Below are 14,773 nucleotides of genomic sequence, written 5' to 3' on the forward strand. Positions count from 1 at the left end.
AAAACACAATAGACACAGAGTTTCAAATATCCGCGATAAATTTGCTTCTTATAGTAGTATTGTCAAAGATGAAATAGCTGAAAAACTGCAAGAAGATACCAGATAAATGAACTTGGAAATCGGATTCACGATGGGACAATGGAGACTGGTTGTGAAAGAGATATATTGGTGAATCTCATTGCAACTACAAGATCAAGGATAATGGCCGCAATTGCGTTAGAAGACCAAAGGAAATATTTAGAAAAAGAGAGAAAAAATGTCGCCGTCATTTTTGACATGAAAACTTTGCATCAGGAAATTTCAAAGATACAAATTGGTTTTCCTCCATCTTTTCCGTCAAAAGCTTACAAACAGATTCAGGCTCCTACAAATAGCATGGGTAATTGTTTTGGAACTTACGCATTCATTTGTTTCTTTTCTCCAAAAAGAATATCAAAGATAGTATTCCTATAACGAGTTTTTCCTGTAGAAAAGATAGATTGTTTTTTTGAAGAAGTTGTTTCTTTAAGTGAAGCTGTGATTTTTGTTTATATCGATTTGCAGTCAAATATGTAAGATATGACGCAAACTATATCACAATATCCGTGTAAAATGGTAGTATGACCTATGGATGTCTGTTCTATTCGTGTAATGGATAGTACAATTTTGTAAGCTTGCGTAGTTCAACGAAAGGGGAAGGGGCTATACTATTGTATCCAGATTATCAATTTTTTAAAGAGTTATTATAGTGTCAGAAAAAAAGCGCAAAATAAATATTCTTAATAGGTATGTTTTAAATTGCTGGAAAAATTCAGTATTTTCCACAGCAAAACATCATACCCCTATCACTAAAAAGTAAAATCACAAAAAAACTGACTCCAAGGAAAATTCAAAACAGAAAAACCCTAATCAAATGGCAAGTAAAATTAAAAAAACACATCAAACGAATGGAAAACAACTGTCATTTTCCTGACTTGGTACAGGAAATGGGAGATTGGACCTGGTTTTATAGCGCTAAACCTCTACTTTTATTGCCACTCGCATAAAATTCCATTATATTTACAACGATGCGTAAACAAAACATACATAATAGGCAAAATAGTTAACGTATGGATACAGCAGTCATCAATATGTAACAATCTCAAAACAAACAAATATTTAACAAAAAGGTACAAAAAAGCATCTATCAAATTTAAAAACCACATTCATTGCTCCGCGTGTTTGACGTCAGAAAATGTAAACGTAACACAGAAAGAAATATAAAATAATTTTGTCGTTCAAAGTATTTTCAAAAAATTTAATCAACCCCTAAAAACACAGAACAAATCAACCAGGAACGACCTCTTTTGAACAGATGAAATAATAATTTACATAAAGGCAAACAACAAAATAGAAATTCAATATTGAGTACCAGGAACCCTTACAAATTCTGTATTTAATTTCTAGTGCTCCGGAAGGGTATACAGGCCATGCTCCACATGTTTCAACCGTCATGTAGCTCTTGTGAGGATTGAATTGTTATAGATATTTCATAACGGTCAAACAACTTTTAAGAGTTTTTTTGAAGCAGCAACCTTTAGTCAAGGACATCAGGATAGGATATAGAAAATTTTGAATAAATACCATAGATTCAAAGCAAACGCTTAAAGAACGAGAGAATCGAAAACAAAACTTTTATGCCATGTAATGTTTTATGAAGCAAATAGTTGGATTAAGGAAGCACAATACAGAGATTTTTTTTACATCCAATCACTAACCTTTAAAATGGTGGAACTTTCTTATGAATGCATAAAAAATAATAAAAGAGGTATATATAGATAGATAAAAGATTAATCTTTTAAATGGATGCACTATTTTTATTATGCAATTATTATGTAATCAATTATTACGTAATTAGTGGCAAAATCTCGGTCAGTTCACTTGAATGAATTTAGCTCTATCATCTCTTTAACTATACAGACAATTTTAACGAAATCTTAATCAACACATCATGGGCTTCAAAATAGTGTCTCAAATTGTCCCTATGGCATTCCATTCTCTCATAAATCTCTAATTAGTGTAAACATCCTTACCACATAATGTTCAATAAGGTGTAAAATTTGTTCTATACATTTTTCCGAAATCTGAGACACCCTTTTGTATATAATGGCCATAGGAACAACATATAATAAAATCAACCCTCTATGAATATCTATGCAGAAGCTAATTTCAATTGAAAGTGGAAATTTGGTGAAAAATATTTTAGCCACAGTAAACATTATAATTGGTTACATAATTGTTGCATAATACTAACATTGCATTAGTTTGAAAGAGTGATCTGTTAGATATCCATAACTACCACTTTTATAAATTTCTAAGCATTATTCAGAAAGTTAAAGCATTTTAAAACTTGGGAGTCGGAGTTATAAAATCTTTGTATTGTGCTACCTTAAAGTACTACTAAAGAGACCAACTTGTTATAGGGTCATAATCATGATAATGTTTCTTTTTCCATGTGTGTACTGCGATTTGTACCATGGTGAATTTAGTAAAGTCTTCATTGGTAAAATTAGTCCACAGTAAATCCTATAACAATAATGGTAGGACAAGTACAGCTAAATAAAGGCAACAGTAGTATACCGCTGTTCAAAACTCATAAATCCATGGACAAAAAACAAAATCGGGGTAACAAACTAAAACCGAGGGAAACGCATTAAATATAAGAGGAGAACAACGACACAACACTAAATTGTATCACACACAGAAACGGACCAAGCATCAGAAAAAATCCCACGAGAATAAAACATCAAATATAACATCAAAACCAAATACATGAATTTGGGATAGACAAGTACCGTGACACGTCTTATCGCAATGTGAAATTACACTCAAAAATAAGAGAAAACAAACGACGCAACGTTAAAATGTAACACACACAGCTAATTGTGTCTTTTTAATTTATTTTAATTAAATGTGATTAACTGAAACAGTAAACATCTTCAATTTAATTCTAGCAATTAAAATCTTCCGTGATCGTATTTTAATATGCATTCATATGTTGTTTTTTTTTTTTTTAAATATATTACACATATATTTCATGATTTAAGTTGATCAGGTGACTTAAATAAAGATAATCATGTAGTTTTTTGTTCTTCTTATTTTTAAATATTACATTTCTGGTTGTTTACAGACCTTAAATTTTATATTTTTTTCGAAAGATATGAGAAGAGAAAGGACGAATATGGCAGACCATACACAGTAGATCATTATACAAGGAATACATCGTGGGATTTCGAAAAGATTACAACAAAAAAGGAAGGAAATCAATATTTTATTTTTTTAAAGTTTCAAAAAGTAAAATGTTTTTTACTTTTGACATACGGGTGCAAGTCCATGAGACTTAATTTTTCACGTTGATATGAAACCATTCTGTATATATCGTACACTGCATATGCATCTTGTCTGTGATGCCAAAGAAGTAATACTACCATTGATTTTTAACTATTATTCCTTGCTAAAACACTTGAAATACTTCGCATTATTAATGTTTAATGACAGGAAGTAAACTTATCAAATGTTCACCCTTTTTAGCTTTAAACAAGCTTGAGAAACCATGTAACCTCAAGTTTCTAAAATATTTGAAAGAAACAGCAAATAAAAAAAAGTCATGATTTTAAACATGCATGACATAATTTTACGCAGGGTAATTTACTAGAATCATGAAAATCTAGAGAATATTTGTTTTCGACCATTTTCTGAAGCAACCGGATTTGACGTACTATGATTTGGTAGTATTACACCTAGATGTTTAAATATTTACCTGGCTGCCATTTTTGCATTTTTGTCAGTGTATATATAATACTTTGTAACATAAAACAGCAGTTTTTATTAGTTTTTTTTTCTCTTCTTTTTCGGTTAAAAATTAAACTATTTTAAAACGTTAATATGTGGTTAAACTTGCACTATTGTCCCTGCATGAGTTCTATCTCAAGTGTGACTCATTTGTACAAGTCCTGAATATGTGTTCTATGGTTTTTAATGAGTCCATTATAAAAAATTTAATTGCTTGTTGTTACATTAATGTTGAAAGAAACTCGTTTGTCGCAAACATTTGTGAGTGATTCTATATTAGAGAAAGGTTACTTTTAAACTTTGATTTTGATAAATAGCTGTCTAAACCCTTTATTTCTAAAAAAAAGAAAGAATTAAGTTACAGTAAATGGGCTATGTCACATATTTTGGTAATTATCTGCATACCCCTCATTGAACCTTAACAGAAAATCGACAAAATAATGTATTTATCTTTTTTAATTTCTGAAATATTACCGATTAAATACTTTCAAAAAAGGTTCATACTTGTATAGAAAGCATATGAAATGAGCCAAAAATGTTCTTCGTTTGTCTTAAAATCATTAAGTGGTAAATATTTACTCCGAAAATTTACTTAATAACTATATGTTGTTGGTATATGGATTGTCTTTTAAAATATGCAAATAATCATGGGGTCACTGAATTCTTTTTTCGTATTTATCAAATAGCCTCGTCTAGACTATTGAATATTTACATGATTACAGGACAGGCGTGTACGTGTGGTATAAGAAAATATAACTGAAAGAAAAAAACATCATTGGTTCCAGATGTGATGACAGTGTGCTATTTTGATTTTGTTTTCCTTTACCGTACGTTGAGTACACACCAAAAGACAAAAAAATGTAACCTCTACGTCATATACATGTTATAAATACACCAACTGTACACTATGTTATATCACTAGTCAAGTACATTTTAATAAAGAAATGTGAAATAAGAAAACATTACACATGCAAAATTGTCTGCAATGGCCAAAATAAATGTTTTATAGAATTGTCCACTAGAAACCTCTATAGTTTGTTATTTGTGAACGACAGGGAATGTGGTATTACATACAATATAATATACCAATTGTACGAAGATCAAAACAAACACAAACTAAGGGATTTTCTCAAGAACGGGTTTTGATACAATATTTCACTATTCTGGAAATGATGCAAATGCATTATTTGGATATTGTTTTAAAAAAAATAAAAAAATAGTGTTTTGTCTCAAGGTTGATGTAATATAAATATGTTCCCTGTATCATATGCTATTGTTTTATTTTAAGTACGATGTCATCCTTTGACAAGAGAAGACAATTTTTTGTGAAGCGTATCCGTTCAATCGTATCCGTTAAATAAATAGTGCTTATTGTTCTCATAATACAATGTTTAAGAACAATACGACAGCGCATTCAACACATATTGTCGGAAAGGAGTGTCATGTAAAATTGAATTTTACAAGTTTTTTTTCTTATTTTCCCTTAATATTAAAGGATCATTTGATCCTGCATTTATTCGATAAGATAAATATTGAGACAACTGGAAAATGCCATGTCAATTTACCCACGATAGTTAATAGAAAGAATATCTAGAAAATCCTTTAAATTGGTGTTACTTTCCAGACATTAGTAATCAGCAAAGTTTGGTATTGAAATAAAAAAAAAAGATTAATACTTAACTGACCTGTTGATTGTTCTACAATTGTTTGATCTAAGTTTGTCATTGGTCAAAATTTGAAAATGACGTAATATAAACTCTCTTTTGATCGTAGGATTGTGAAGTCACGAAAAAGGTCCTGATGACTTCAAACAAGAGAAAAAACCAATCGGCGTTAAAACACCAAAATCAGTCAATCAATCAATCAATCAAATTCATGATCACCGATTTAACCCAAATTTGCATCTTTTATGGATAACACCCTAAGACGTATATTCATGTCACAAAGAGTCCATAAAGAAACAAATAACACTGCATTGACTCTATTCAATGTATCAACATTTTGTCCTCATTTGACACCATCTCATTATCTTACGTTTTAGGAAAATAAAGATACTTTTTAAATGAAATTTTGCAGTTTATATACGTTTGAAGAATCTGCTTACTCAGCTGCTCGTGGATCTATTTATTTTCGAATTTTCGAATATTCTAATTTCTGTATATACATGTATATATTGGCCAAAATGGATTTATGTTGCAGATTTTATTTTCCAACTTGCAGTATTGAATACAGTATGTACTTGTGAACGGAAATAACGTACTATGACTGGATTATAATGTTTCCTTAAGATCTCTTAGCTACCTATTGTAGTTTATTTATAATATTAAACAATCTGCCACTTTTTGCATCAAATCGGTTTTTTACCAACCGAATCTAGAAGAACAACGTTATAACCATCAATATTATAAGTACAGCAAAAAAAAAGCATAATTAATGCAAATTATTGTTGTGATGCATACAAATTTTGCAGTAATTATGTTATGTGATATGAAAGTTTAGGTTAAATACCGAAAGGCAAGATTTTAAATGTTACTTTTCTAATGTTCCAGTTATCGTAACCACAACCCCATTCTCTTTCTTCAAATGTGACAGCACATGCATATTTAGACCAATAACTTAATGTGTAGTTTCATTAGCAACACGACGGATTTGTTATCTCCGAAGCATATGATATCACCCTCAGTTTTGTTGGGAAAGTTCCTGATGTGCAGGAAATATTTTATATATTGTGTTCTTTTATCTGTTGTTTGTCATGTGGTAGTTGTACGGTGTTATTTATCGTCCGCCATTCTTAAATGTTTTATTGGATGAGTTGCTTTAAAAATGTAAAATTGATAACTGCTAAATAGTTCGGTTAGTTTTGAATTTCTTTTCCTAACATAGAAAGGACGTAAGAAATACACACTTATTAAATTTGAATAATAACACCGGTGATGCCTCTATATCGTATTTTTATTTGTTTCCCCTTTTGGTGTTGTGAAACCCTGGTTACCATCTTACAACGTCGATTGTCATTACAGTTATAGGTAGTCATAACGGAAATACTATAATTTCGTTGAGATCAGGCTATTACCATGCAGGTTAAAGCAGATTTAGTTGCGTTCTCAAAGGGTATGTCTTGTGACAATGAATATTCAAATAAGGTCAAATATAGATCTTTTTATTTCCCCTTTTTACCAATTTTATCCACCTTCAAAGAGAAAATACCATTCGTACTGTTGCCTTGTTTCAAACAAGACTGAAAAAAGGTTACAACTTTATAATTAAAAACGGGTGATATGAGATAGTATACAATAACCCAATGTACCTATCTTTAGTTAAAACACAATAACCCAGGATATCTAAAATTAAGCAATGAATGAGGCTGTTCAATTCGATATATGCCTTTTTGTGATTCTTTGTTTAATACTTGTTTGTTTTAATTGTCATTAAGATTATGACATAATGTTGTCTGCTGTACCCTTTATTTTGACATTTATCCCCATTATGTTTGATTGTTTTGTTCAAGCATAGATGTCCATATAATGGTATTTGATGCGACTGTCGTACAAGTGAGAGGTTACCGATATAAAACTAGGTTTAATCCACCATTTTTCTGCATCAGAAAATGCATATACCAAGTCAGAAATATGACAGTTGCTATCTATTCGTCTGATGTGTTTGAGCTTTTGATTTTGCCATTTAAGAAAAGACTTTCCGTTTTGAATTTTCCTTGGAATTTAATATTTTTGTGATTTTACTTTTCACTTCATGGTCTGCTTTGCTTTTAGTAATATTGAGAGTTTTTGTAACCTGAAATTCAACAATGTTTTTTTTTTTCTATTTATAAATATTTCAAAATGGATTATTAAAGAAAAAAAAAACATTGCAAGGTTTTTTCTTCAAGTTATACATTTTGGGGCTTTAATTGCATTATAATAATGGAAACTGTCTTCGCTTGTTATTAGGCATTATGCTAGAAGCACATCTTTCAGGTAACAGACATTGCTTTTATTCATTATGTATCAAACTTCATACAGAAGAGATATGTAACTTTAAATCTATGAGTATAAAAAAATTGTTTTTACATTTAAATTTGTAATAATAAAAATCATTTCTTTATATACAAAACACATATTGTTCATTTTGAAATATGCTAGAGTTCACGAGTTCAGACGAAAGAACAAATTTTAAAACTGCATCACACATTTTTGGAATAAAGTTTTGGCAGCATTACGAAACGGATCATCCATGAATGCATATATCAATGGGTTGATAAAATTATTTATCAAGTATGTATGATATAACCATAACACAATGATAAGTTGTTTCCTTGATAAGTTCTCCCAAAATTTAGGGAAAATTCCTTCAAGCGTCAGAATTGTAGATACTGGGGCAGTACTGACAACGAAAACGCATGTGATAATCATGAACATTAAAGAAAATTTGTTCTTAACCCTTCTGTTTCTCTTGTGTAAAGGGTGCGGGGTTTTCAATTCGTTTTTACAGTTAAAAGATACACGTGAAGTTTTTCCCTTTGCCGTGACAATCTTTCCTTCATTTTGAGATACGGTACCTTCATTAATACTTGTTTTGTCATTATGAGGTTCCGGTTTGTCAGTTAATGTAAGGTGATTCAGTTTGGTCTCAGAAACTGCTTGATTCTGCTCTTCATTTAACACAACATCGGCCTCTATACTAGACTGTTTAGTTTGAAAATCTGTACTTCTGCTGTAACGGAAATTTCTTGACAAACGTGCGATGGTACGTTTAAATTTATAGGGTTTCATATGACCGTAGATAGTACAACCGATTCGTCCATATAGAAAAACAAAGGACGCAAGAATTAGTAAAGACATCGAGCTGAAAGCAATTCCATACGCTGCTCCCTTGAGTTGAAATTCATACTCAATTTTACCACATCGTTTACCTATTGTATATTCTCCGCTGGAAAATTGTATATGATCATAAGTCAAAGATAGGGGTAAAGCCATTGCAATGGAAAATACAAATGAACAGATAATCATTAGTCGTCTCCGTTGTAATGAAAGTGTAATATTTTTGCATATTTTCAAATACCTTTGTATTGCAATACACATCAATAGAAAAATTGACGTAGTTCCAGTACAGCATATCAGAAATACCGCAACTTTACAATAAATACTATTTGTATAGTTCAAATGTAATAACAAAAAAATAAGGTCCAAAACAGAACACACCACGCACGCAATAACGTCTGCTGCGGCCAAGATCGGAATGAAATACCTTTCACCAGAAGCATCTGTCATTTGGTATTTATATACGACAAGGACTATGCTATTACCAATGATACCGCATAACATGTACAAGCACAACACAATGACGTTCCCAAGACTGTTCTTTTCAAATTCCGTATTCAACTGTTCTAGAAATTCTTCAGAAGTATTATATGCCATTTGCAGTCTTCGGAATGTTTTTTTTACACCAAGATTCATGCACATATATATTTCTATTTGATGCTCTCCTTTTTTTAAATTTGATAATTTTTATGTTTTTTCTGTCATCCATAAACTTATTATGAGCCTTTGGCGGTCATAGTGTATTAAGTGGTCTAATATATATGTAGTGTATCCTTCCTATGGTGTTCATTTGCATTATATTACCAATTGTCATCATAAAACAATCATCATGGACAATACGATTTACTTGTTTGAATTTTCATTGTTATTTCCATGGCATTGTTGAGTCAATAAACGGCTAGACAGTTTCCCGGATTGAAAATCCCTTTCGCTTTTACTTATCCGTTCGCATTGAAGTGTTACTTATGGAAAAAAAGTTGTTGTGTTTCCGTCGGTTTCAGTTTGTAACCCGGATTCGTTTTCTCTAAATCGATTTATGAATATCGGTATACTACTTTATTTACTTATGATGTTTTTCAAGTCAACACGCTCTCTTGGAAACCCAACTGATATGCAATTCGCCCAATACCGAAAAACACGACTGGAGAGGAAGCTTCTTTATCGAGAAATTGTATACTATTTAATGTGTGTATAATCATCTACTAAAACGGTTCCCTTGGGTCTTTTCTCAAATTCAAATTTAACTACATGTTTTTGTCTGTGACTATATTTGATTTCCATTTTTGGTCACCTTAACCTATTATCTCTTTTATCTCTTTTTTTTTGGTTGCTCTCCGAATGTTGTTAATAGAACGGAACTACAAACAACTGCCATGCAGGTATAATAATTAATTAAATATTGCCATCCTGAAATGCACATTGCATGTACCGATGGAGGTGTATGACAGCAGCTGATTTCCATTCATTTCATTAGTCTGCTTTTGTCAGTTTTAATTGAATTTCTTTTTTTGGATTTACCTTGGAGTTCACTAACTTTGTTAATGCATCGTTTATATTTTCACAAAAACGTTCCAATATATGTTTCGGCCCTGCAACGCAATAACGTTAGCGAAACATAGCATTCCTTCATGTTTGGTTTTGCGTCAGGGTGAATGTCATATGCTTTGTTAGTATCAAGTTCCGTTTCTGGCTAAAGTTTTGTATCACATTACATACAAAACATCAACCTTCATGGATTTATGAAACTCGTTTTTTATGATCACAGTATTCAAAACACAATTTTGGGAATACCCATTTTTTAAATTTTTTAATAGTTTGTACTAGTACAAGTACATGACGATTGTTGTCCATTCGTTTGAGGTATTCGAGCTTTTGATTATACCATTTGATTAGGAACTATCCGTTATCAAACTTTCCTATAAATTCAGTATTTTTGTGATTTTACTTTTGACTTCATTTGTTTTCAGATCTAGATACCAGTTAAACAAAGTGAAGAGTTAAATGACGACGACAGCCCTTGCTTTAAAATAGTTGACTTAGCTATGACAGAAGTTTTAACATAGTATGAGTTATAAGATAACTACAGAAGAAAATATTTGAAAATATATAATGTCGCGGCAGGATAATGAAACATAATTGATACTGCTTGCTTTTGGCAGACTGGACTTTTGATTAGACCGTTGGTTTTTCTGTTTAAATTGTTTTACACTAGTAATTTTTGGGGTACTTGATATATATAGCTTGCTTTTCGGTGTTAGCCTAGGCTCCGCGTTGAAAACCGTACCTATAATGATTTACTTTATAAATTATGACTTCGATGGAGAGTTGTCTCATTGCCACTCATACCACATCATCCTATATATATTTAGTTTGCACAAAGGACTTCAGTTTGCAAAATGAACTACAGTTTGCCGAAAGATCTTCAGTTTGATATCTGTTTGTGATATCTGCTTAACTTAATGAAACTTTAATTTTTTTATTGTTGTTTTCTTAAATGTTTGACTTTTTTTCTCGAGAAATAAGATCTCCAAGCATTAACCGAACTATAAGAAATTATAGAATATTTATACAATATAATATTTAATAGAATATTCAAATTCTATAAATTTACAAAAAGATAAAGGAAACACATCTTTTAATGTTCTATTGAATTGGTGAATTTTATGATTAAATGATATCAATGTTTTGTATGTTCACTCACTATGTAAGATAACATTCAAGTGTGTATTATCATTTGAATTCAAAACAAATTATACTGTCACCAATTACATTTACATCCAGTACGGTCTTTTCGACAGAACGATAAACAAAAGGAAATGACGGATCTTCTTAACTCGATGTCTAGGAATGCATAGATGAAGGTATTAAAAATGTTATTCATAATATATAAGTGGTAGAAATATAGAACTATTCTCCATTCTCTAATTTGCAAGGTTTCCCAAAATTTTGGATTGAATCCTTCTATGGCCAAAAGAGCGGCTACAGGTGCAAAACTGATGAGAAACGCAATAGTTATCGCTAGGAACATAAGTGTAAATTTGTTTTTTACTTTACGATTTCGTTTCTGTAGAGCATTTGTGTACACCACAATAGCGTTTGAGGTTGGTCTCTTAGTTTTCAAGGTTTTTTTCCTGCTGTGAGAATGCTGCTTCGGGCTATGCATTCACAAGGAGGTACAACTGAGTTTGTTTTGAATTCAATTATCGATGTGTCGATTACGTTATGATTGGTTTGGTTGATTTCCGATTTTGGACTGAAATTAACAGCTTGAAAATGAACTTCGTTTTCAAGCTTTGTTCATTGGTCACCTTTGCCGACCGTTTTATCTTTTTTGTTAGACGAATACAAGTCTGTTTGAATGTCATTCCCTGGAAGTGTCGATACAAAGTACAGCCAATTTTCCCATGTAGTTCAATAAACATTATATACACTTGAATCACAAATACAGACGCAGCTATACCATAACTGACAGTAGCGGCTTCTGTCTTATATTTAATTTTAGTGGGACGTGTACCAATCACTTTTCCGTCATGCGTGAAATTCATAACTTCGTATGAAAACAGGAGAGGAAGCGCAATTATCAACGCACCAATACATGATAATACAATCATTAAACGTCTGCGCTTTAAAGTCAAAGATTGCTGCCTACAGATTTTTTTTAGATATCGTTGAATAGCTATACAACGCAGCAGATGTATCCTTGTATATGCTACACTCCCATTTACGAAATATAAAACATCCCGCACTAGATCATCACTTATAATTAATTGTAAAGAGTTGACAATTATTCCATTCAGCGAGCACACAATTGATGGAACTAAATCAAATAATACCAAAACAGGAACGAAATATCGTTCGTCAGACGTATTTTTAAATTGGAACATATAAACTAGTATAACGATAGAATTTCCCAGAGTTCCTAACTATCATTTGACTGAACAAGATAAAATCGTTCAACAGCTGAAATCCAAAAGAAATCTGGCGAGAAGTTAAGAAATTAGGTCCTGGAAAAACGCGCACAAATATTGACTGCGTAAATATGCTTGATGGGTTCGTGTCTCATAATCCCTCAGACATCCTGCAGAGTTGGAAAGAAGAGAATTCTAATCTGTTCAATAGCAAAGTCGTAAACGTCGATAATCAGTTCAAAGTGCAAAACCCTGATCAACAACTCCAACAAGAACTTGATAATTTTGATGTTCAGGAAGAAGATGACACCAGGGGCATTACGGACGTTATTGAGTCGATTTCATTCCAAGAACTAAAAAGGGCATTATTTAAGTTAAAAAAACGGGAAAGCAAATGGTAAAGATAATTTGCCTAACGAATGTTTGAAAAGTGAGAAATTGACTAATGTATTACTTGAACTGTACAAAGTCTGCTTTTCGAATGGCATCATGTGTTTCTTTGTCTAATACGTTCTCCTATTTATTTGTATTGTAGTCCTGTAATATTATGTTGTCATTTCAATGTTATATTTAACATTGCCATTAAAGTGCGAGGTTTGGCATGCCACAAAACCAGGTTCAACCCACCATTTTTTCCTTTAAAAATGTCCTGTACCAAGTCAGGAATATGGCCATTGTTATATTATAGTTCGTTTCTGTGTGTGTTACAATTTAACGTTGCGTCGTTTGTTTTCTCTTATTTTTGAGTGTAAATTGACATTGCGATAAGACGTGTCACGGTACTTGTCTATCCCTAATTCATGTATTTGAATTTGATGTTATATTTGTCATTCTCGTGGGATTTTGTCTGATGCTTGGTCCGTTTCTGTGTGTGTTACATTGTAGTGTTGTGTCGTTGTTCTCCTCTTATATTTATGCGTTTCCCTCAGTTTTAGTTTGTTACCCCGATTTTGTTTTTTGTCCATGGATTTATGAGTTTGAACAGCGGTATACTACTGTTGCCTTTATATAGTACCTGATGCCTGGTGCCAAAGTATCATCTGTCCATTACTTAAAAGGGATAAGACTATCGCGATCCATTAAGTTGTAGGTGTATAAGTCTGATGTAAACTGTTGAAAAAGCCTTCAGGCCAATACTAAATAAATAAATTTGGTAAATTTACTGTCTTCTGATTGGTTAAAATAATTAGCTTTATTTTCAATGATATCAATTTTTATGGCGACACGCCCACTCAAACGTTGTGTATTCATACTCAAACATCAGTGTACGTTGTTATTCGTATTAATATATATCTTTGAGCCTTATTTTTGATAGAAATTTATTTATAGTGAATGGCAATAATTTATTTTGAATTTATTGAACCATAAAATTAATGTTTGACTCTTAACATTTAACATAATCCGCTTCGCGGATTATTCAATGTGAAGAGTCAATAATTAAATAAATAACAACCATTCATTAAATGGTAAAACTGAGGGAAACTCATTTAATAAAAGAAGAGAACAACGACACAACATTAAAATGTAACACACACAGAAACGGACTAAGCATTAGACGAAATCCTATGAGAATAACAAATATAACCTCAGAACCAAATAAATGAATTCGGGATAGATAAGTAAGGTGAAATGTCTTATTGTAATGTGAATTCACACTCAAAAATAAGAGAAAACAAACGTCACAACGGAAACACAACGTTAAAATGTAACACACACAGAAACGAACTATAATATAACAATGGCCACATTCCTGACTTGGTACAGGACATTTTTTAAGGAAAAAATGGTGGGTTGAATCTGGTTTTGTGGCATGCCAAACCTCCCTTTTTATGGCCATGTGAAATATAACATAACCACGCTATTTCATCAGGTGCAGGTATTCACGGTCACATGTTCAAAGTTATAAAATGTCTTTATTCAAATTTGAAAAGTGCTATTAGACTTTGACCAACAATGTTTACAGACTGGTTTTCGGTAGATTCCGTTGTACGCCAAGGAGACAATCTCGCACCTACTTTGTTTGAGTTATTCATTTACGATTTGGTGCCACTCATCAAAGGGTTTTCTCAAGGAACATTTGTTGGAAACGAAATGTTCAGTTGTGTCTTTAACGCGGATGACATCGTTCTCATTTCGGACTCAAATGAAGGCTCACAGTCTCAACTCAACATTTTACATGATTGGACAGATCGTCTTAATGTGAAAATTGAAAAATCCATGTTCGTAAGGCATCTGCGA

At 31.9% G+C, this 14,773-nt stretch overlaps 1 protein-coding gene across 1 annotated transcript; it reads right to left on the reverse strand.

Annotated features, from left to right (window-relative positions):
- Positions 1 to 7,948: 7,948 nt before the first annotated feature.
- Positions 7,949 to 9,344, reverse strand: LOC139486953 (orexin receptor type 2-like). The gene has a single exon (XM_071271994.1). The coding sequence runs from the start codon at positions 9,267 to 9,269 to the stop codon at positions 7,980 to 7,982; it is 1,290 nt and encodes a 429-aa protein (XP_071128095.1). The 5' UTR covers positions 9,270 to 9,344; the 3' UTR covers positions 7,949 to 7,979.
- Between the last annotated feature and the right edge of the window lie 5,429 nt (positions 9,345 to 14,773).

Source organism: Mytilus edulis, chromosome 8 (assembly GCF_963676685.1).
Source record: "Mytilus edulis chromosome 8, xbMytEdul2.2, whole genome shotgun sequence".
NCBI lineage: Eukaryota > Metazoa > Mollusca > Bivalvia > Mytilida > Mytilidae > Mytilus > Mytilus edulis.